This window comes from Drosophila eugracilis, unplaced genomic scaffold, assembly GCF_018153835.1.
Source record: "Drosophila eugracilis isolate 14026-0451.02 unplaced genomic scaffold, ASM1815383v1 contig_1828, whole genome shotgun sequence".
Taxonomy (NCBI): Eukaryota; Metazoa; Arthropoda; class Insecta; order Diptera; family Drosophilidae; genus Drosophila; species Drosophila eugracilis.
The window spans coordinates 557,500-577,962 of NW_024572675.1; the positions used below are offsets into that span (position 1 = coordinate 557,500).

The 20,463-nt window shown below is 42.1% G+C and overlaps 4 protein-coding genes across 11 annotated transcripts; 1 reads left to right on the forward strand and 3 right to left on the reverse strand.

Annotated features, from left to right (window-relative positions):
- Positions 1-301: 301 nt before the first annotated feature.
- LOC108113425 (eukaryotic initiation factor 4A) lies at positions 302-4,510 on the reverse strand. 4 transcript variants are annotated; one of them, XR_001772710.2, is made up of 6 exons: positions 4,406-4,510; positions 3,096-3,322; positions 1,485-2,098; positions 1,118-1,341; positions 846-1,040; positions 302-698 (listed from the first exon to the last, which is right to left on the reverse strand). XR_001772710.2 is itself a non-coding variant. In XM_017223983.2 (5 exons), coding segments are annotated over exons 1-5 (1,212 nt in total). In that variant the 5' UTR covers positions 4,408-4,510; the 3' UTR covers positions 302-895. The 4 variants fall into 4 exon arrangements, 1 of the variants encoding a protein (XP_017079472.1); XR_001772708.2 differs by having other exon boundaries at positions 302-724; XR_001772709.2 differs by lacking the exon at positions 4,406-4,510 and adding an exon at positions 3,448-3,659 and having other exon boundaries at positions 302-724.
- Positions 4,511-5,278: 768 nt separating this feature from the next.
- On the forward strand, positions 5,279-13,433 carry LOC108113429 (profilin). 3 transcript variants are annotated; one of them, XM_017223991.2, is made up of 4 exons: positions 5,279-5,350; positions 6,537-6,821; positions 9,132-9,303; positions 11,821-13,433. In XM_017223991.2, exons 2-4 carry the CDS (start codon positions 6,711-6,713, stop codon positions 11,916-11,918), a joined length of 381 nt encoding a protein of 126 aa, XP_017079480.1. In that variant the 5' UTR covers positions 5,279-5,350; positions 6,537-6,710; the 3' UTR covers positions 11,919-13,433. The 3 variants fall into 3 exon arrangements, with proteins under 3 accessions (XP_017079480.1, XP_017079479.1, XP_017079478.1); XM_017223990.2 differs by having other exon boundaries at positions 5,345-5,450; XM_017223989.2 differs by lacking the exon at positions 5,279-5,350 and adding an exon at positions 6,132-6,299.
- A 2,878-nt stretch (positions 13,434-16,311) lies between these two features.
- LOC108113426 (mitochondrial uncoupling protein 4) lies at positions 16,312-17,975 on the reverse strand. 3 transcript variants are annotated; one of them, XM_017223984.2, is made up of 2 exons: positions 17,293-17,975; positions 16,312-16,860 (listed from the first exon to the last, which is right to left on the reverse strand). In XM_017223984.2, the coding sequence occupies exons 1-2, from the start codon at positions 17,948-17,950 to the stop codon at positions 16,505-16,507; spliced, it is 1,014 nt and encodes a 337-aa protein (XP_017079473.2). In that variant the 5' UTR covers positions 17,951-17,975; the 3' UTR covers positions 16,312-16,504. The 3 variants fall into 3 exon arrangements, with proteins under 3 accessions (XP_017079473.2, XP_017079475.2, XP_017079474.2); XM_017223986.2 differs by having other exon boundaries at positions 16,770-16,860; positions 17,253-17,975; XM_017223985.2 differs by having other exon boundaries at positions 16,772-16,887; positions 17,253-17,975.
- Positions 17,976-18,285: 310 nt separating this feature from the next.
- Positions 18,286-19,445, reverse strand: LOC108113418 (mitochondrial uncoupling protein 4C). Its single transcript, XM_017223972.2, has one exon. The coding sequence runs from the start codon at positions 19,385-19,387 to the stop codon at positions 18,380-18,382; it is 1,008 nt and encodes a 335-aa protein (XP_017079461.1). The 5' UTR covers positions 19,388-19,445; the 3' UTR covers positions 18,286-18,379.
- Positions 19,446-20,463: the final 1,018 nt, after the last annotated feature.

The window sequence follows — 20,463 nt, forward strand, 5'->3', positions numbered from 1 at the left end:
ATTAAAATTTATAAACAACCACGACGGTATCACAAAATGGGTAGCTCTTACAGATCCTGAGATAGAGACAATTTAATAAGGACAACTTAATCAAAAACGGGTGTGCCCTTTTTAAAAGTGGTTTTGAAAACTTCAAAATCATTTATACCATATCGACGCAACGCCTCCAAAAAATATTTACTCATATATCTAGACACCTATAAATCAGATGTGTGCGTTAAGCTTTCTGTTTTGCGTAAAATCTTCCATCGTTAGCTGTTTCTCAGGAGTGGTATATTTAAAAATAATGTGTACATATGAATTTTGTTTTGTTTTTAATATATTTTTATCAATAGTTCTAGAAAAAGCTAAAACAAAGATGCGGCAAAACGATGTTCTGATATTGAGGCTTTGCGTTTAGTTGTTTGCTCCTTGCAGCAAGTGGTATCTTGTTACCTTGTTTAAATATTACTTTCTTTAGATAGATGCAAATTGTTTGTTGTGTATATATTTGTATATATTTGTTGTTGCTGGTTGACGACGCAGTTTAAATTTGATGGTACACAGAGAAGAACTAAATGGATACAGAGGATGCTCGGCTTTTCGGCGAGAATTTGTAAGCTTCTGCGGTGCTAGATGTTGCTGCTTCCGCGCCCGCTGCTGATGGTGATGCTGCTGTGCCGCTGCTAAAGATGTTGGTGCTCTGTCCGCGTGTAGTCCTAGTCGTTAAATGGTCGGCAGTTTTCTTGAATTAATGGTTGAATAAATATTTAACTTGACTTCAATTCTTTACTGATCTTTGAATAATTTATATTTGCGCTCGGTTATCGATTTCGCGGGTCTTGGTTGCTGTTTTGCTCACTCACTTTTTATTTAAAATTTTTTCTTAGTTGTTTTGCGTCTCAGCAGAAAAAATTTAAATCAAATCGGCAATATTAGCAGGCATTTCCTCAATTGTTGTGTGGTAGAATTGTTCAATGTCCTTAAGGATTCGTCGATCGTCATCCGTAATAAAATTGATCGCAACACCTTTGCGACCGAAACGACCACCGCGACCAATTCTGCAATAGAGTAAAGGTTTATTAAATATGTTTATAACAAAGAATTTTACGGTAGACTTGGTGAGGAGACAACTCACCTATGAATGTAGTTCTCGCGGTTCGATGGCAGATCATAGTTAATGACCAACGAGACCTGCTGCACGTCAATACCACGCGCCAGTAAATCAGTAGTAATCAGGACACGAGAAGAGCCCGAACGGAATTGTTTCATGATGACCTCTCGATCACGCTGCTCCATGTCGCCGTGCATAGCCGAAACGGTGAAGTTATGGCTCGACATTTCCTGGGTCAACTGATCCACCTGGAGAAATTAAACGAAATTGGTTTATAGATACAAATTAACAGGAGTACACTGCATGTTTTACACATAATACATATATAATATACATAATACATTGGGCAAACAGTAAATTGAAACATAAATTGGAATGTAAAGAAATTTACCTTGCGACGAGTGTTGCAGAAGATAACCGACTGGGTAATGGACAGCGTATCGTACAAATCGCACAGGGTGCCCAGCTTCCAGTTCTCCTGCTTAACGTTCACGTAGAACTGCTTGATACCCTCGAGAGTCAGTTCTTCCTTTTTAACCAGGATGCTGACAGGCTCGCGCATGAAGCAACGGCTCACTTCGAGTACGTCCGGTGGCATGGTGGCAGACAGCAGGATAACCTGCACATCTGGGGGCAGCATCTTGAAGACGTCCTGAATCTGGTCCTTAAAACCGCGAGACAACATCTCATCGGCTTCATCCAGCACAAACAGTTTAATGTATTGGGTGCGCAGCACCTTGCGGTTGATCATATCGTAGACGCGACCGGGTGTGCCCACCACAACATGGCAGCCGGATTCCAAGATGCGGGCATCCTCGCGCACGTTGGTGCCTCCAATGCAGGCGTGCGAGTGCACCTTCATGTACTCACCCAGCGCCATGACCACACGTTGGATCTGCGTGGCCAACTCGCGAGTTGGGGCAAGGATCAGCGCCTGGCACTCGCGAATGGAAGTGTCAATCTGCTGTAGGATAGCAATCGAGAAGGTGGCAGTCTTGCCAGTTCCTGCGGAAGAGATAAAAAGAAAAATGGTTAGCATGCAGTAATTTTAGCATGTGGATGAAAGTTATGAAATAACATATCGCTGAGCCAATTCTTTGTTGGTCGGCTAGTTCGCATTGTGGTATATCGTTAGGAGTTTACATGGACTGATTAAGTGATTTTGCAAGAACAGGGGATGGTTATGTGCACTCATATAGTAATTATTTTGAATGTATACATATATAATTTTATAAGAAACAATCATATTGAAAGATCATTTTTTATGCTTACTGCAACCACATTAAGTTCAGACGTAAAGTAGCCATTATTTATAAAGAGACAAAATGGTAATTTTCAATTTCGAATATACAGACAAAGGCTGATCCCAAAAGGTGATCGGCTCGTCTCTGGGCTTGCGTGCAATGTAAATCGCATGGAAACACACATGTTATGTCAAAATACTAAAACAACGAAACCTCCTTTTATCACTTTTCCAGGTAGCTCTCATTGTTAAAACCAGGATTAAAATGCATTTAGGGCCGACGTTGGCCTTTATCCCCTGAATGGATTGCGAATGGCAGGTGCAAGCAGAATCCAAATACGGGTGTGGAAGGACAAAACATTGTTTCGGAGGGCCTGCAAAATGGATTAGTCCCGAATCGGCTGTGTAGGTAGGTCGCATTTCTCACAGACGACCTTAAAAACGCACTGCATCTGGAATTTGGCAAAACAGTCGGAATGCCTACCTTCTTTCTAGGAACTATCTTCTGCCAGGGCCGTTGCGAAAACGTAACGCAGCTGGCGAAAAGTGGCGCGCAGGCGCGATGACGCCAAGAATCGGGGAGAGAGCGGTATAGAGTAAAAGAGAGCGCGCCGAAGAGCGCATTCGCAACAAATACAGGCGCAGCTGCTGAGTCATCATAACCTTTTCATTTAAACGAACTTACACATTCTTAAGTTTTTCTTTGTTGTCGATCGAGGGGAATATGGGGGATTAGGAGACAAATAATCATTTACTTACCCGACTGTGCCTGGGCAATAACGTCACGACCCTTGACACAGGGAATGATGGCGCGCTGCTGGATGGCCGATGGCTTCTCAAAACCGTAACCGTAGATGCCGCGCAGCAGCTCCTCGCGCAAGTTCATGTCATCGAAGTTGTCGTACACCTCATGCCAGGTGGACTCGATGACTCCCTCGGGGTCCATGCCTGCGGGACCATCCTGAGCTATTTCACTTCGGTCATCCCTGTGAACGAGCGAAAATGAGTTAGTAAGACGGAAAAACTCCGGGGCGTGGGGTAAAAATTTAACAGGCACATTTGTTGGTTATGGCGAACCGAAAATCGCGAGCAGCGCTTGGCAACCACTCACATTATCAACAATAAAGAATTGACTAGGTAAACTTATATCCTGAATTTCGACGGCTGTAGCCCGGTTCACTCAATCAATTTCTGTCTTAACTGTCTAAAACGAATAACAGAGAATTTGAGCCGAGAGCTGCCTGTTTTGTTTTTCCCGTCGAAACGAAAGCCGAACGAGAGTGTTTTCAGTCTGTTACGTTGAGACGAGGTGAGCTCCGCTGAGGTATCTTTACGTATGATTCGAAAAACGAGACTGCTACGACCGCTAGGCGGCCGTTTGAGCGATGAGCGGCGAGACCGCCCCTGAGCGTGTGCGAGCGAGACGACTCTAGTGTTGCGTGTGTCAATGTCAGTGGTAGAGAGCGGTCAAGCAATATGTGCACGTAACGGCGAAGGCAGTGTTGCCTAACGGCGTGCGCAAATAGTAGCAGCCGGTTAGAAATGGTATGATTGACGATTATAGGAGGAAAGTGGCCGAGAGGAGAATTTTTCAAGGCGTGTGTTACTAAAGCGAAGAAAATCGAGGTGGTACAGTAGTAAATCACCCGACAACTGCGCTAAGTCACTAAAGATAGAATCGTTCAAGGTGCGTCATTGTCCAGTCATGAGTCAAGCGAACGTTAAGGTTGTCAAGTGGCGGCAGACGTCACCGTATTTCGACAATGTTCGACAATTCGGATGTTCCAAGGAAAAGACCGAGGCTGGAAAGTCCAACAACAAAACTCTCTTGGAGCAACCACTGCGCTCTCTTTCGCTCATTCCTTCTCGCTCCCACTCTCTGCACTGTCATTCGGGCGTGTAATTTTTTTTCTTTGCGTTTCACTCATTCTGACCGTCAGGAATTTTTAAAACCTTTTTCTGCACTGAAACACACAATGATCGCCAGAAACCGTTTCAGAATCAATAGGGCACACATTTGCCTCGACGCTTTTCACATTTCGAACGCTTAATATAAAAAGTATACTAACATTTTCTGAAAATTATTTGGCACTTTTTATACACGTGCTGCTACTGATTTGTTAAAACCAAGCAAAAGAGGCTCCATCTTGCAAAAGTTTTAGTGATGTAAGAAAACATCGTCGACTATCGATAGTCCGATTGTCATAAATCGCCAGCTGTCATGGAAAACCTGGCGGTTTTTTCGAGATTTTGAGCACACGAAAGTGGGAAAAAGTCGTACAAGTGCTTCTGGTTAGCAGACAAATTTTTGTGGCACATTTTAAATTATTTTTTTTAAATTTTAGGTGATTTTGGCGTTGCCACCTAAAGTCCAGGGCTCCATTTCACAAAGGTCATCAATAACCGATTAAATTAAATACTTATCAATGTTTTCCTCCTGGTTTGAGGCGAAGATAATAAATTGTTGTCGATTCCTCGAAGAATTTTTGAAAACCACAAATAATCATTATCTTTGGCAAGTCTAGAAGTTGTCATATCAATTCGATTTTAAATATTCAATATATATGGACTTATGCATAACTCAGTTTACAACTCACACAAATAATTAACAAACATCTTATGTTCATATAGTTTTGTTTGATTTTTTTTGCAGTTTTTCTGCAATTGAGATTAAAATCTTATATAAAATAGTCAATGTTTATCTATAAGTAGAGTAGCAGTAGGAGTCATAGACACCAAATAGCTATTTTATACATGAAATTTTGTGTAATATTTGTGAGCCAATCAGTTTATTTATCACTACAAATCAAGGTAATCATATATGTATGTTCATATATCTAACGTAAAACAGTTTTAACCTAATTTGTAAACCAAAAAAGTCAAACCTCGTGCTATCGGCCCAACAATAGAAACAATCGATTGTTTTTGGAAATTAACCGAAGTTAATATCCATTTAGTCTCAACTCATATATTCTGCCATGGTCACTCTGACATTTTACCGCAGCGTGTGAACAGTGAGTGCCGTTGGGTTCCTGAGAATTCGTCTAAAACGAATTTTGTCTAGGTTTTACTGTACTTTGGGTGGTCAGAAAAAACAAACGTCCAACATATTCGGTAAAATACTTAGATATTGACTTTCGTCTAAGAGCGCGCCCTAAATGCAAAAAAAAAAAAAAAAACCACACATGTACGCGCAAATTGGCCAACCGCGTTGGCTGTGCGTCGCGTGTGTGTGTATAAGTGTGCAAAAAAAATTAAGTAGGGAAAAGTTGAGCTGCCGGTCGGTTTATAAGTATTCGGTATTCCAGTTACTTTGTCAACCAACCAGTGCAATCACACATATTGCGGGTGCGGTGTTGCACATTATGATACGTGAGATGAGATTTGCGTACATATAGGCGTTGAAATTAAAGGCTATTTTTAATTTATGACAGTTACTCAGTGCCGGCCAAGAAAGAGGCGAATCATAACACTCAGTCGGAGAGCAACCGTTGAGTCATCGCCTGCTCTCACTCACTCATTTGCATTGTCGGCAGCCGGCTGATTAATAACGGCCCGATTCGTACGGCCGTCTCGTTTGCACGCATGCTCCAGCCGCACCGTTGCAATCACTCTCGCCCTTCCTCTCCCTCGAAAGAAGTGGGTGAGTGAGTGAGCGGGTGACTCACGGCTTGAAATTGAGCGCTTTGACTTGCTTCGTCGTGGCGCAGAGCAGAGCAGCCCCCTGCAGTGTTCTCTCTCTTGCTGAGTGGGTTTTCTCAAATTCAAAATCGGTTTACGATTCTGCATTGCGCTCATTCGATTTTTGAAATCCGCCTCGAACGCTTCGAGAATTCCCAGCGAGTCGGACGTGTGTGTGGTGCTACTACCGTACGGTTTCTGTTTCTGTCTGTCTTGGTCTCCTTGGTCTTGGTCTTGCTTTGGTCTCATCCCCGTGCGTGTGGCTGTGCTTAGTGTGTATATGTGAGTTTTTCGGAAAAAGAAAATTCGGTGCTTGGTGCGATGAATCCGCATCACTATCACTGCATATACTAGATATACATATTGCTAGTCTAGAACTAAATCGCCGCCGCCGCCACCACCCGGTTAGAGGAAAAGCAGTTAACGGCTTGTTATTTTAACGGGGACGACGATTGGCGAATACGATACGATAAATGTTAATTTTTGTCTACCTCTCTCTTTCTCCACCTCTCGTTGCAGTTGGAAGTAATTCACCCCAAGAAAAAAAATCGTCGGCGTTGCGGTTTTTCTTTGTCTCCCTGCCAATTTCGTGTGACCCCCGAAACGAAAGTGCGTCTCTCCGTGCGGTAAAACAGCGATCCAAATAAAGTCTATCAATCCAACGTAATCCGCACCCACGACAAACGAAGCACAATGAGCTGGCAAGATTATGTGGACAACCAACTCCTGGCCTCGCAGTGCGTGACCAAGGCGTGCATCGCCGGCCACGACGGTAACATTTGGGCGCAGTCCAACGGCTTTGAGGTAAGTACCGAAAGAGGATGGAAAACGGCTAGTTGACAATGAATTTTCGCAAGTTCAAGGGTGTGACTCTCGAGCTGTCGTCTCCCTTTCCCTCTCTCGGCCGCCATGATTACTTTCGTTTGATAAAGAGTAACTCCCACCCTCACGAGTTTCACCCCCTGCAGCGGCGCTCCTGCGCAGGCCCGCTCTTCCGCTTCGCTCTCTCTCTATCTTTCTCTCCCTGTCTCTCTGTTCTTCCACTCTCAGTCTGCTGTCACCCCCACTTTAGGGGATCATGAAACCCAGTCAAAAGGAGTGGGAATAGACCACCACCTGGCCCACCGGTTTGATATATTTCTGTTTATCGGTGACTCAGACTCAGCATCGGTTCGCTGTAATCACCAATACCTTCAACGCTGCAAGGGGGAAGAGGTAAAAGGGAAATCCGATATCAGCAGCCGGCTCCAACTTTGTGGTGCTGTGCAACACTGGTTCCTGATAATGCAGTCTGCAGCCCCACCCCTTCGCTATCGGGAGCCTTTATCGCGCTCAATATAGTTTTTTCTTGCTGTTCGTTTCATCCGCAGACCAAAATTAGTTCTCTTTATCGCTCCAAAAAGAGCAGAAATACAGAAAATATCTTCAGCAGTCAATGACGCGTCATCAGCGGAGAGGGAAATCGAGTCGAGTCGAAGTGAGTTGAGTCGGTTACCTTTGAATGTGAATGTTCCGAGCATTTCAGTATGCCCGCCACGTTTTCGCCCTCAGTGTATGCGTGTGCAACTTCCTGTCAACTCAAACTGCGGCTCTGACTCCGATTCCATTTGCTCTTATCCTGCTCTCTACCTTGTGCGTTTCCACTCGGCTCGTCCAGCCACTCCCTAGTGCTTTGTCTGTCGACTGGATTTTTCATATCGGTTTAGAAACCATATTTTTGGTGGAGTCAGTTGTCCAGTTTTTCGGTCTTGATCCTCTGCCTACGTCATCCTCTCTCTCTCTCTCTCTCTTCTCGCCCACTTGATACCTTCTATTTCTGCACGCGTATCACTTTCGTTTTACCATATCGCCCTACTTCTTGTTTTCCTTATTTCGCATTACTTAAGTTCGGTTTTTCATTCAGATGAATCACTGACCGTCCACTTTTTCCTTTTGAAAGTGATCAGCTGCGTGGGGGCTTGTCAGATCGTTCTTAGAGTGCGAGTTGAAAACGGACTCATCTACTATAGCTTATCATAAAGGTCTTTATTTTTATTTTGAATTTAACAAAAATTCCGTTTATCTGCCAGCTCATGCATTTCATAACCACTGATATTCATTAAAAATCCCGAATTTCAGGGATTGCGAACGTTTTTTGGTACTTACGAAATTTTCGCTATCGCTATTTCACTAAAGTTTTTGGCGTTGTTGTCTACGCAAAACCGGCTTTTCGCGACTCTTCTGCCCCGCACTCTACTTTTCCTTCTCTTCCTCACCGCTGATTGTGCTCAATGGAAACTTCTCGATGCCTAGTTCGACTCGCATTCGATGTGTCATCATTTGGCAGGCAGTAAATAACTAACTATCAACTGTGCGAGATTTTCAAATTAATTTCCCACTTTACCCCACATTAAGCAGCTGTTACCGTTGGGTTGGGCTGCCAACTTGTTCTGCATTTCGCTAAGGCTATTGACATCGGTGTGCTCTCTCCCTCTATCTGCCCGTGCAAGTCGCTCCAATGTGCAAAACTTGTTTTCGAAAACCAAAAATCAAGACGGTCGCACATCCCGTATCCCTGCCTCATCCATTGAATGCCACACCCCTCTTATTCCACCCCGAAATGGATTGGACCACATTTGTTAATGAGTTGGCAGTCATCGAGGTTGCCAACTGTTTTCAAATGGGTGGTGGTGATTTGCTCGCGGTGGTGAGTAGCACTGTTTGCGTGGGACGTCTGCTACATATGAGTTTGATAATTCAACAGAAGTTAATGCTTTGTATGCCTGTGTTCTTGGGAGGACCATTAAAAATGTAAAATACTATACTCCCCTTTGTATTGTAACAGACCATTTGTCTGAAGATTTTTTAAGCAAAATTAACTCGCTCTGATAGTCCTAGTTGCTTCTGCTTTTGTGATCTGAATAACTTCCAGTTCTGTTTTGTTAACTTCATTTGGGGAGTGGTCGTTGCTGGGTTTCTTTAAATAGATTTGACCGTCAAAAATATTTGAACAGCGATAAAAAACTGTATTGTTATTATTAACTTGAGCAAAACGTGCCCAAATCCACATTTCATTTATAAAACATGTATCAACGTAAAGCCGTCCGTTAACCCGAGTCATTTTTCATCCCGCAGGTGACAAAAGAGGAGCTCTCCAAACTGATCAGCGGCTTCGACCAACAGGATGGTCTCACCAGCAACGGCGTGACACTCGCCGGCCAGCGGTACATTTACCTCTCCGGCACAGACCGCGTGGTGCGTGCCAAGCTTGGCCGGAGCGGAGTGCACTGCATGAAGACAACACAAGGTAAGCCATATTTTGACCCTAGTAGCGCTGTTTCAAATTGTCATTTTACCCAGAAATAACACAAAGCAAATATGTAACAAAAATAAGACAAAATATAAAAAAATTTGTGAAGAAAATATAAGAACATGAAATAGGAAATATGCAACCATAAGGACTTTTAAAAGGTTCAATTCACTATTCCTTTATGCTCTAATGTGTTTCCCATTTCGATAAGATTACTTTTGATAATTTCGACAAATATAGATTTCGAAAACAGTTCATATATCCACTAGCTTTTATCAAATATAAGAAATTACGAAACGTAAGAACAATCTAAATGCAATTTTATGTAAATAGTCAAAAGACATCAAAGTTTCTGCAATGTTGTGTCGCCACACGATGTTATCGGTGCGTTGTCTGCCCCACCCCGATAACCGTTATCAACTGTTTCTTTTTATAAGCGAAGCCAAAGCAAACCGGAGGCGACATTTAACTCAATGTTTAATGCCACTCGTTTCCCCCAGACTTATCGCGGGCGAAAAGAATTTAATCCAAAGCCCAACACACTAGCAGATAAGTTTAGCCGTAAAATGAATTTGAAAGTTCTATTGGTGCTCTCCCAAAAGTTTTCAATACCGAACTTGTTTTACCGCTCCATTGGTTTGTAGGGAACATACAAAAATATGTCTATTTAAGTTGTGGCATTTAGCATGAAGTCAAAGAAAATGAGAGTGGCTAAATTATCATTAGCAGTATTGTCATTACGATTTTACGGTGAGTGCTGCTGCTTCTGCTCTGCAACACTTTTGTGATCACCTAGCAGCGTCGATTCATTGTGTTCATCTCAAGACGGCAAAATGCTTGAAAACTATTGTTGGCTCTCTCAGCAGCCAATTTTTTTTTTGATTTTCTGTTTTGGCTGTTTACATATACGACCAGTTTGTTTGCTGACGCGCCAGCCGCGCTTCCATATTTGTACAGTTTTTGCGGCAACTGTTGCGCTCTTGCACACACATTTGCACGTTAGCACATACATACATGGCAACCTGCCACCACACCACCCGTCCACCGCTGCATCCATAAGCTCAAGGTTATTGCCATAATCCATTTCAAGTGTAAATGTTGCACAGTGCGTGTGAGTGTGTAGGACAAACCACATTGGCGGCGGCGTAAAAATAGAAATGTTGGCCAGAGGGAGCAAATGTCTCAGCTCTGTTCGTTTGTTTGTACGTTCGTCGGCTCCTTGCCGGCCAGCTTTGGAACTGGCCATTCGCTCGTGAGCAGTGCCAGGCAGCCGATAAAGCTGGTATGTCTATTGGCTCAAAGGCGGCCCCATCAGCTGATCGGGTGTTTTGCCTTGTCGTTGCCACAATAGTGCACCTTGCGAGCTACTAGAATTACCACCGCTTTTGGCGGTCAAGACCTGATGGAGCGTCGAAGCCTGACATTGTTGCCTATTCGTTTAAAATGTGTCACTAAATAGCCACTTCTGGGGTAAATTCAGTTTGATAAGACCTTGCTTTGTTTGTCATGCTAAAAAAAACTGTCACTTATTATTAGTCATTATTATTCGCATCTAGCTAGTTTAAGTCGGTGAAACCGCATTTATGGACCAATTGTGGTCGCTCTTGCGGGTGATTTTTTTTTTATTATACCGGCCAAAGTATGTAATCCCAACCAAGTTTAAGCACGTTCCTTATTACATTATCATAAATTGTCGAAAGCTTTATAAGTCTTTTTAAGTTTTAGATTGTCGTTTTCGCATAACGTTTATTTTTGCATCGAGTTGACATTTTGCCAATCACAATTCTCAATCTGTTGTGCCGCCGGAGTGGTGTTCACTTTTGCTCCGCTCTTCTCATCTGGCTGGGAAGGCTTATGGCACAAACACGGTTTATTGACCTCCCATTGAGCTACCTACGTCCACGCTTCTATTTTATATCTATTCTACACAAACAACTAGGTGTCCATCACCCTTCTGCTCATTTGATTAATGTATTAGCCACTCAACTCGAGGCTTGTCGTTTGGGTCCATTCTCGTTTGCTCTTGAGTTGGCCGGACAGTCGTCCGTCCAGTTTTCACCTCGGATTGGCGGACGCGCTCTTCAACGATCGCTTTATTCTTAATTTCCAGGTGGCGAAGAGATACTGCTGTTGTTAATAAAACGGTTAGTTCTTATTTTTCCGCTGCTCACAGCGGCTTTCTCCCTGCTTTCGAGATCATTGTCAACCGGATAGACTGCTAAAAAGTGTAAAATTGTGACGATGGGTAAGGAATTGGTTTCGACGGTCTGTCGAATGAGCATCCACCCTTCGGATTGATCAATGATGTATGTTTAATATGTTTATTTTCTTTTAAGCAGCGCGAAGAAAACAAGCTGTAGGGAGTACTGACTACTAATATAAGTACAGAATAATAAACGCAAAACTTTAAATTAATTGTAGGCCTTCAATTTCTTTGTTGGTTTTTCTAACGAATACTTTTTTTCTAATCGACTTACTTACACATCCCTTATATGCACTTGTTACCTCTTGCAGCCGTGATCGTTTCCATCTACGAGGATCCCGTTCAGCCCCAACAGGCCGCTTCTGTCGTAGAGAAACTTGGAGATTATCTGATTACATGCGGGTACTAGGAGAATAAATCAACACAAACACCCATCAACCACAAGAACACACACCAACAATTTCAACAACAGCAACAAATTCGATAAGAGAAACCCGTAAAAGAACTAATAACACATAAAAAGTAATTATTAATATTTAAATTTATGGAAAAACCAACGGCCAAGAAAAATTTGCGGTTTTGTGTGTAGCAGAGGAAATGGAACGAGTAAAATGCATATGCTTAAAAATGTCAAAAACGCAAATAATTACCCAACTACAAAAAAAAAAAAAAATTATAAATTTCTGCATTATTATATTTAAAACTTTTTGGTTTATACGATAAAAATAAAAGGAAAACACAAAACTATAAAATGCCCCATAATTAAGAATTCAGTCCTCAGCTTTGAACAAAAGTTGCAAAAAATGTATTGGCAACCTACATAGATATATTGTAAGCAACAAGAACTGCTCACGCAACAAAACCAACCAAAAATCGAGAAAATATTAAGAACCTACAAACATCAAAAATAAGAACAACGCAAAGCAACGCAGGCATTTTTTGGAAGATTTTTTGTATAGCAATATTTACACAACCGATACTGTTTATGTATATTTATACATAAATACACACGCAGGTTTTATATAAAAGAGTGAGTGAGAGAAGATTTCGATTTGACAGCCGGACGGAGGCCAGCAGAAGCAGAAGCAGAAGCAGAAGCAGAAGCAATAGAGGAAGGGAGTGGAGTAAGCCAGCGGAGAAAAGTAAGTCGGAGGGAGCTGAGAGGAGGGCAAGCCGCAGGGAAATACCAACCAATATAAATAAATGTATCTATATATATTTATATATGTAAACTATTTGGAGATCCACTATGGTCTATTTTTATATGGTGGAAGGAAAACCAAAATGGAAAATTAAAAAACCGAGAAGTCGTAATACCAGCCGCATTGGTTACATTTTTTATACAATGTTGTCGAGTAGGGAGTTAAGTTCAAAATAAACTGAAATGCAAAAAAGTGTTCAGATTCAGTGTCCCATAGCCAGTCTAAACGTGCATAGGTACCCCTTCACTCTCCTTTTAACAAGATGATGGTCATTTTCACGTCGTAGCAAAAGTATGCCAGTTAATATACATCATTAGCGTAGCCATCCACTTGCGTCTGTTATGTCTGAGTTATCGCTCCAGGATTACTCATCACTGACTCCGGAGTCCGGCGTGATAGTTGACATATTGATAGCATAGCATGAGCATGAGTAGGAATTCACATTTTAATGGCTTTCTATGTTTAGCTAGACTCAAATCTAAAGTCTTCTTTCGCGCTCTCACATGCCCCTTAATCCATCCACACATCCATTTCCAATTCCATTTCCACAATCCTAAAATCCAAGAAACCTGCTCCACGAAATTTTTCGTACAAGCTAAAGAAACTTGAAATGAAAACCGAAAGCATAAATATATGGATATAAAACATATAAAATACGATACTTTAATACTATTAAAATGAAAAACCGAGCGAGTTCTGAAAAAGCTCCTCATAAAAAGTAAGCATATTTTGCATTTTTCTTTCTGGGTGGGGGCTATCGGGAATCGATAGATCATTGAACCCTGCGCTCCTATCGCGCTCGCGAAAGTCACTTCATGGTCGCATTAACAATTCTGTGTGCATTTATGGTTTCTTTTAATTATTTTAGAAGCCAGTGCTTTCGGCGCTGGCCATTTTTGGTGTGTTTGTGTGTACCGATGGACTGATGGCCAGGTTATTTTCGTCGCCGTACAATCATTTCAAATGGCTGACGCAATGGCGCAATTATTTTTGGGGCTGATATTCATAAATGAAACACATTTATATATTCATTTTTCTCGGAGATCGTCCACTTGCAGCTGCTTTTTCTTTCAGTAATTGTCGCCTTTGCATATTATTGCTCGCTCGGCTGTCATCTGGCAGAAAGACATTGACCCACATCATCCATCCATGCCCGCAATGTGTGAAATTGTAGAGAACGAGGAACGCAGGTCACAACATTTGGGCTACACATGCTCGTCGTTCACTTTCGCTCTCTCGAAATATTCGAGTTTCGTTTTCGCTATTTCTGGTGAAAACACAAATTAATCAGAGAAAGAGCTGGAGACGAGTCGAGATAAAGGCGAGCGAGGGTGCTTGACAACTTTTATCAGCCGTAAAAATAATCAAACATTATTATTTATTATTATAGTTGCTTTTAGCCTTTGGCTCTCGCATCGCTTCACAATTTGGTGCGCGTGTGCTTTGTTTTCATCTCTAACGGAGAATTCAAATTTCTTTGGCCACGGGGGAGAGTAGCTTTCCAGATTGGTTCGTTCAATTAAATATGTAAATATCGGACTTCAAGATTTTGGGCCTTAACTCTCAAACTCAGTGGCTGTATTCCCATCCAACCACTAGACACCAGTAGTCCCCGTTCCATTGCTCAACTCTGCCCTATTGAACTCAAAACCAAAGAGAGATGTCCGAATTTTTTGGCTTTGCTGGTTACAGGATGTTGAAATGCATCCCTCAAGTCCTACGAAGCTATCAAATGTACGAATGTCAAACTCACTAGTCGAGAGTACCGATTAACGGATGTCCATTACGTTGGTAATCAATTTGAGAATACATTTTCGGCCAGCAAATCCAAACCTGTTACTAAAAAAAAGTAAAAGGGTATATTAGACTTGTTGAAAAGTGTGTAACATGTTGAAGGAAGCTTTTTCGACGCTATAAAGTATATATATTCTTGATCAGTATCAATAGCAAAGTCGATTAAACCATTCCCGTCTCGATATACGCTACGTCCGTCCGTCCTTCTGTCGGTCTGTCCTTATGAACGTTGAGATCTCAGATACTTTAACAGATGCTAAGTTGAGATTAAGCATGAAGATTCTTGAGGTCCCTACGCAGCGCAAGTTTATTTCACCATCCTGCCGCGAAAACAAATCTCAGGAACTATTGGAGCCATAAAGTTGGGATTAAGTACATATAATCTTGAGATTTCGCATCTAATGGTGGTACCATTATCCGGGCAGAGAAAGACGGGTTTAGCTTTTTGTAGAAAGGCTGATGTAACTAACTATATGTAACAGAACTTTGGGATTAAGCATTGTTTTTTATGATGCCCCCACTACAAATTAATTTTTTTCCATCTAGCCACGCCCACTCTAACGCCCGCAACACGGAAAACCAAAACTGCGATCCCGGGAACTGTAAGAGCTAGAAAGTTAGGCTTAGAAATAAGTGTTTGAGATGCCATTGTAGCTTGACGCGAGTTTTAATCCGGCCACGCCCAGTCTTCGTCTTCGTTTGACCTTGAATAACATTGCAAGTTAATATTTATCGATCAATCTATGGTAGATTTTTAAAATCGGAATATTATTTCGCTATTTATGAAGTAATGTCGGTTATAAGGCCTCACATGGACAGTGACGTTACCATCAGCTAGTAAACATTCTTTTTTGAAAAAGGCGGCGCTTTGTTCAATTCTACTACCAAAATTAATATTTCAAAATTGTGTAAAACAGTAACGGGTATTTTATAGTCGCGGGACTGGAACATAGCGTTTCTTCTTGTTGTTATTCTACTTGTTAATGCTAATAAAAAGGTTTAATGATTTTATTATTTGTATGCAAAGTATGCAATATATAATAAAGTATAAAATATAAATTGTATTTGATCAGGAGTGATAGCTATGTTGATTATCTTGGGAGCCACATATAACAGACCGGAAGTTGGGATAAGCATGCGAAGTCTAGAGATGTCTCCATTCGGCATCGCGCACTTCAACGTCTACATGCCGAGAAAACTGTGCCATGTATAATATTAAGATTTATATTTCAATTGCCATATATAACGTCTTTTTTTTTTGTCAATATATATCGATTTAATAAAAATTATTTACATTTCAATATTTCTTGGTCATTTATTAAAACATTTAATACATTTTCCAACATAAGTAGTTACGTTACCGTCAGTTCCTAAACATGATTTATTTGGTTTTGGCAATATGTGGCGTTAGTAAAATTGTGTACGACGACGATTTCTGCTAGCATAATTATTATTTTAAAATTGGTTAACAGAGTAACAGGTATGCCGTAGTCGTATACCAAACTCTAAACTCGTTTTGTAAATGATAACAAACTTGTGTTAAAAGTGAATAAGTTTCAAATTAAATATTTCACATTCTCTTATCTTTGTATGAAGCATTCGATGTTTTTAATTTATTTTGCTGCCTTGCTGGGCGTTTAACTAACATTTCAGAGGTTGACGCGGTTAAGTCGTGAAGCGTTCATATCAAATTTTGTGTCAAAGTCTCTTGTCACTTTGAACTAAATACTAAAAATGGCGTAGAGATTTCATGAACAAATTTCTTTACTTTGGTAAATTTCATAAAATACTAATCACAAACTCAAATGGGTTTCAAGGTACCAAGTTTTCTTTATAATACAACTATCAACAAAATCTTCTTTATTTTCTGATATGTTTTTAAGCTTTTAAAGTATTTTACTTATAGTAGATGACTTAAACATTGGACAAGAGTGTACTTGGCTGTTTTAATTGGCTTTCTTGCTTTAAAAGCAGTAAATTTGGATGATTGATATTTTACCTAGTAACCTTCGCTGCCTCGAAATCGTCTGATTTGCTCAAAGGTCATCCAAAACACTATAGAGGCAGGTCCAACACGCATCCAATAGGGAAGGAATCCCTTGTACATCGCCAAAATGCCCTCCTCCCTGACCAGCCTATTTAAGCAGTCCAGGGAGCCCTTGTAATGGATGCCGCGCCCCTTTTCATCGGTTGGCTGATTCATGATCCGAGACTTGACCACATCCGCCGGTAAACTCAGAAAGCAGACGCCTAAGCCAGAGGTCATGGCGGCCAGGAGCTGGACTTCTCGGTTATCCACCATGTCGAACTCCGCAACCAACAATCGCTTGCACAGGTCGTAGCAGCTGACGTCGCCTTAGTAAAGAGAGCTTAATGGAGTTTCTTAAGGAGAGATGAGATCATATTTAAAGACTTATTTTTAAGATACAACTTAAAAATTAAAAAAATATTTTACAAACAAAGAAGATTATGCAAAAGTGACACCAATCCAAGTAAAATGTTATTTTTAATTTGTTTTTTTTTTAAATATAGAATGAATAAAATTTGGGTAGATGGTGAACATTTCCTCATAGTCAGTTATTTAACATGCCAAAGGGCATACTATACTATACTTTTACTATTCTGACAATAGGTGGCGGTAAAACTGTAAACGTCTTCAATTTCTGCCATCAAAGTGATTATTTAAAATTGGTTGGCATTGGTTATTTTAGATAAAGAAAATTTCGGTAACCGTGTTGTTATTTTACCTCTTAATTGCTGTTTGAAATTCCTGTTTTTATGGCTCACCTATGGTGACGAGTGCAGAGCGCCATGTATTAGGCACGGTTCCTTTCCAAAGCCCCACCAAACCCCCGCTTTTGTAAATGGAAGTCAGGGCCTGGAACACATTGTGGATGCGTGGGGGCTCGCCCTTCAGGCGCCTCTGGCCCTCCATCTGCATCTGGATCTTAATCAGCTCCGTGGGATTGGTGAGCACGCTGGCGGTGGCGCCAGCCGCGACTCCACTGATGCAGGAGCCCGTGAACGATAGCTGGGGATTTCCGTCCGCGTCCATAACAATCATCTTCTCACGCAGATTGTCGTACATCAACATCTTGATGCCGCTGAAGAGTGAGTGGCGGAAAACCATCGCGGATATTCCACCGTATAGCTTCAGAAGACCCTCCTCTCTAATGATTCCTGAGGCCGTGGCCAGCAGACCTCGGTATTTAGCATCCCTGCCCGTCATGTTGACGATCTCGCCCTGGATCTGCATTCGCGTCTTGCACACGTCGAACGGGTAGCCCACGACCTCGGCACTGCAGGCCGAGGCAAAGGCCGTGAGGTATAGTTCAACAGGGTGGGTTTTTCTGTTGGTTACTAGGTACTCCAACTTTGGCCTTTTCTTCTCACTCCGATTATCCCACTCTGCCTGCCTGAAATCCGTATTAACGCTTTTTCCCATTTACGCCAAATATATTTAGTGTTTGTCGAGAACATAAAAAATAAATTAAAAAACAAAAAGGAACTAATCCACAAAGACAAGAAAATCATTTCGTTTTTTAAACAGTATAGATGGATGCCTAGTCGAAATAAAAACAACTCCTTAGGGATATGCTGGGAATGAGCAAAATATGATTACTAAGGGGTGTTAAGAACATAACTGATTACTAACCCCTTTTACCACGCATCCCATAATGAAAACCACTCCTATTCAATGGATAATGTCTTTCTATATGGCTTTTATGAAACTTGGTCTCTCTCCTCCTAGGCGTGCACTAAATTAAGACTCCTAAATGAAATATTAGAAATACGTATATATACATATAAAATAAAATATTATGTGTTAGAAGACAAATACATCAAGCACAATATAGACATCAACATTTTGCCCTTAAAACCCAGACTGGCCTTCCCACTGCCGCAGCTGTTCGACGGACAGCCAAAAGAGCACTGAGAAGGGCCCGAGGCGAAACCAAGTGGGCATCAAACCTTTGTACAAAATAAAGGCGCCCTCTTCCTTGACCAACTTTCTGAAACAATCGAGGGAGTTCTTGTAATAGAGGTTCTTCCCACTTGCGTCCACGGGCTGGTTCATCATCCGCGACTTGACTACGTCCGCCGGACAACTCAGCACGGAAGCCATGAACCCAGCGCACATGGATGAAAGGAAACGCAGAGTCAGGCCATCCTCCAGGCTCAGCAGACGCTTGAAGGTTCGCTTGCTCAGGTCATAGCTGCCCACGTCACCGGACGTCATCAGGCAGGCGCGCATGCAGCTGGGCACCACGCCCTTCCACATGCTGGGAAGTCCGCCATGCTTGTAGATGTCCACGAAGGCCTGCACCATGCTGTTCACCCGTGCATCGTAGCCCAACTGCCGGCGGCGGCCCTCCGTCTGCATTCGCACCTTGACGATGTCGAAGGGATTGGCCAGAGCTTGAGCTATGCAGCCTGCTGCGAAGCTGCATCCCAGCGACAAGTGGATTTTGAGAATTTCTTGGTTTTGTTCGTTTACGCGCAGAAACGGACGCCGGAAGACGTCGTAGAGAACGACGCGCAGCGAGTTGAAAATCAGGTTCCGGGCCACCATCGCCGAGAAGCCGGCATAGAGCGACTTAAAGCCCTCCACTTTGATCATGTTACTGAGTGTTGCTCGGAACGTTGGCATTTTGGCGCCCGTCTTTTTAGCCTGTTCGCCATCCACCTGCATTCGGGTCTTGGCCACATCAAGTGGGTACACGCACGACTCAGCCAGATTGGCTCCAATAAAGGTGTTAATATACAGTTGAAAAAGGTTGCGCGCCGTGAGTGGCTCTGACACGTTTGTTGGTGGTAGGCATGGCACTTTCTCGTTGTACAGGGACCGAAGGTGCCAGTAGACGCGTTCATCTTTGTCCATTATACAACAATAATTTGGGGAGAATGTCGAATTGTTAACAATTCATATGTACTTTAAGTTACAGTTTACACGAAATTTCAAAAGGCGTCTGCGATCCACCAGATACTAATCCCTTCTGGATTCATTTTAAACCCAGTTTGTCGGTCAATATCGGGCGCTGTCTACCATACAAATATACGCCATGTTACCATTTATCAGTTCTATGAGTACCTTTTCGCATTTCTTGATCTCTATAGCCCCTATAGATTAGGAGTCACCCGGCTCAAAAGTAAGTTATAGGCAGATCCGATTCCATAAAGTATAAAAATATATTATTGATATTAAAAATTAACACGGCGTCATTGCTAGCATTGGTTAATATAGTAACAGCCATCTAATAGGCATGGCATTTGACTTTTTCAGAGTTTTTAGGTTGAGCATAATTTCTGTTGGAATGACGTTCTATATAGCTCTAGCTAATTAGAGCTGTAGAACACTGCCCAGATACGTTCCTAAGTATATTGCATAGGTCCTTAAATCTCCCGTATCCAGTACCCCCTTCAGGATGGTCTCTTGTCGAACGAAACCAGCGATGGTAAACAGAGCTGGCTTACCGTGGAGTCCCTGAAGCACGCACGCTTCATCCTTAAAATGTCCATTAGTCATCTCAGGGCTCTGGAGGCCTACCGTGTTGTGTTTCACAGGGGTCAGGTCAGTTACAATTAGGTGGCATGCTATCTAACTATCATACATTGGCTGACCGACTGACCGATTTACAAGCCGCATTGGCTGAGCTCCCCGCGAGCCGTTGAGTGTCATATGGCACACACACTCTCTGAAAGTGCTGACCGCGAGAAAACCGGAGGAAACCGGAGGAGTTTGTTGAACTGTCCAGTTCTCCATATTGAAATGCTTGACAAAATTTGCAGGGATCAGCTGAAACCACGGCGACCGAAGAAGTTGGTGGCGTATGGAGTATGCAGATACTCTATTATGATAAGTAAGCGAAGTATTAATGTATGGAAGATGTTAATAAGATTTCGGACCACTTGTAAATACTTCAAAAAATAACTGCACTTGAACTTAAAGATGTATAG

Coding starts and splice junctions, on each gene's coding strand:
- LOC108113426 (XM_017223984.2), bottom strand. CDS start 17,950: ATGGGAAAAAGCGTTAATACGGATTTCAGGCAGGCAGAGTGGGATAAT. Junction 16,861..17,292: donor CTCTGCACTCGTCACCATAG/GTGAGCCATAAA, acceptor CTCTTTACTAAG/GCGACGTCAGCTGCTACGAC.
- LOC108113418 (XM_017223972.2), bottom strand. CDS start 19,387: ATGGACAAAGATGAACGCGTCTACTGGCACCTTCGGTCCCTGTACAAC.
- LOC108113429 (XM_017223991.2), top strand. CDS start 6,711: ATGAGCTGGCAAGATTATGTGGACAACCAACTCCTGGCCTCGCAGTGC. Junction 6,822..9,131: donor CGCAGTCCAACGGCTTTGAG/GTAAGTACCGAA, acceptor TTCATCCCGCAG/GTGACAAAAGAGGAGCTCTC. Junction 9,304..11,820: donor CTGCATGAAGACAACACAAG/GTAAGCCATATT, acceptor TACCTCTTGCAG/CCGTGATCGTTTCCATCTAC.
- LOC108113425 (XM_017223983.2), bottom strand. Junction 1,342..1,484: donor TCTGCAACACTCGTCGCAAG/GTAAATTTCTTT, acceptor TAATTTCTCCAG/GTGGATCAGTTGACCCAGGA. Junction 1,041..1,117: donor CGCGAGAACTACATTCATAG/GTGAGTTGTCTC, acceptor ACTCTATTGCAG/AATTGGTCGCGGTGGTCGTT.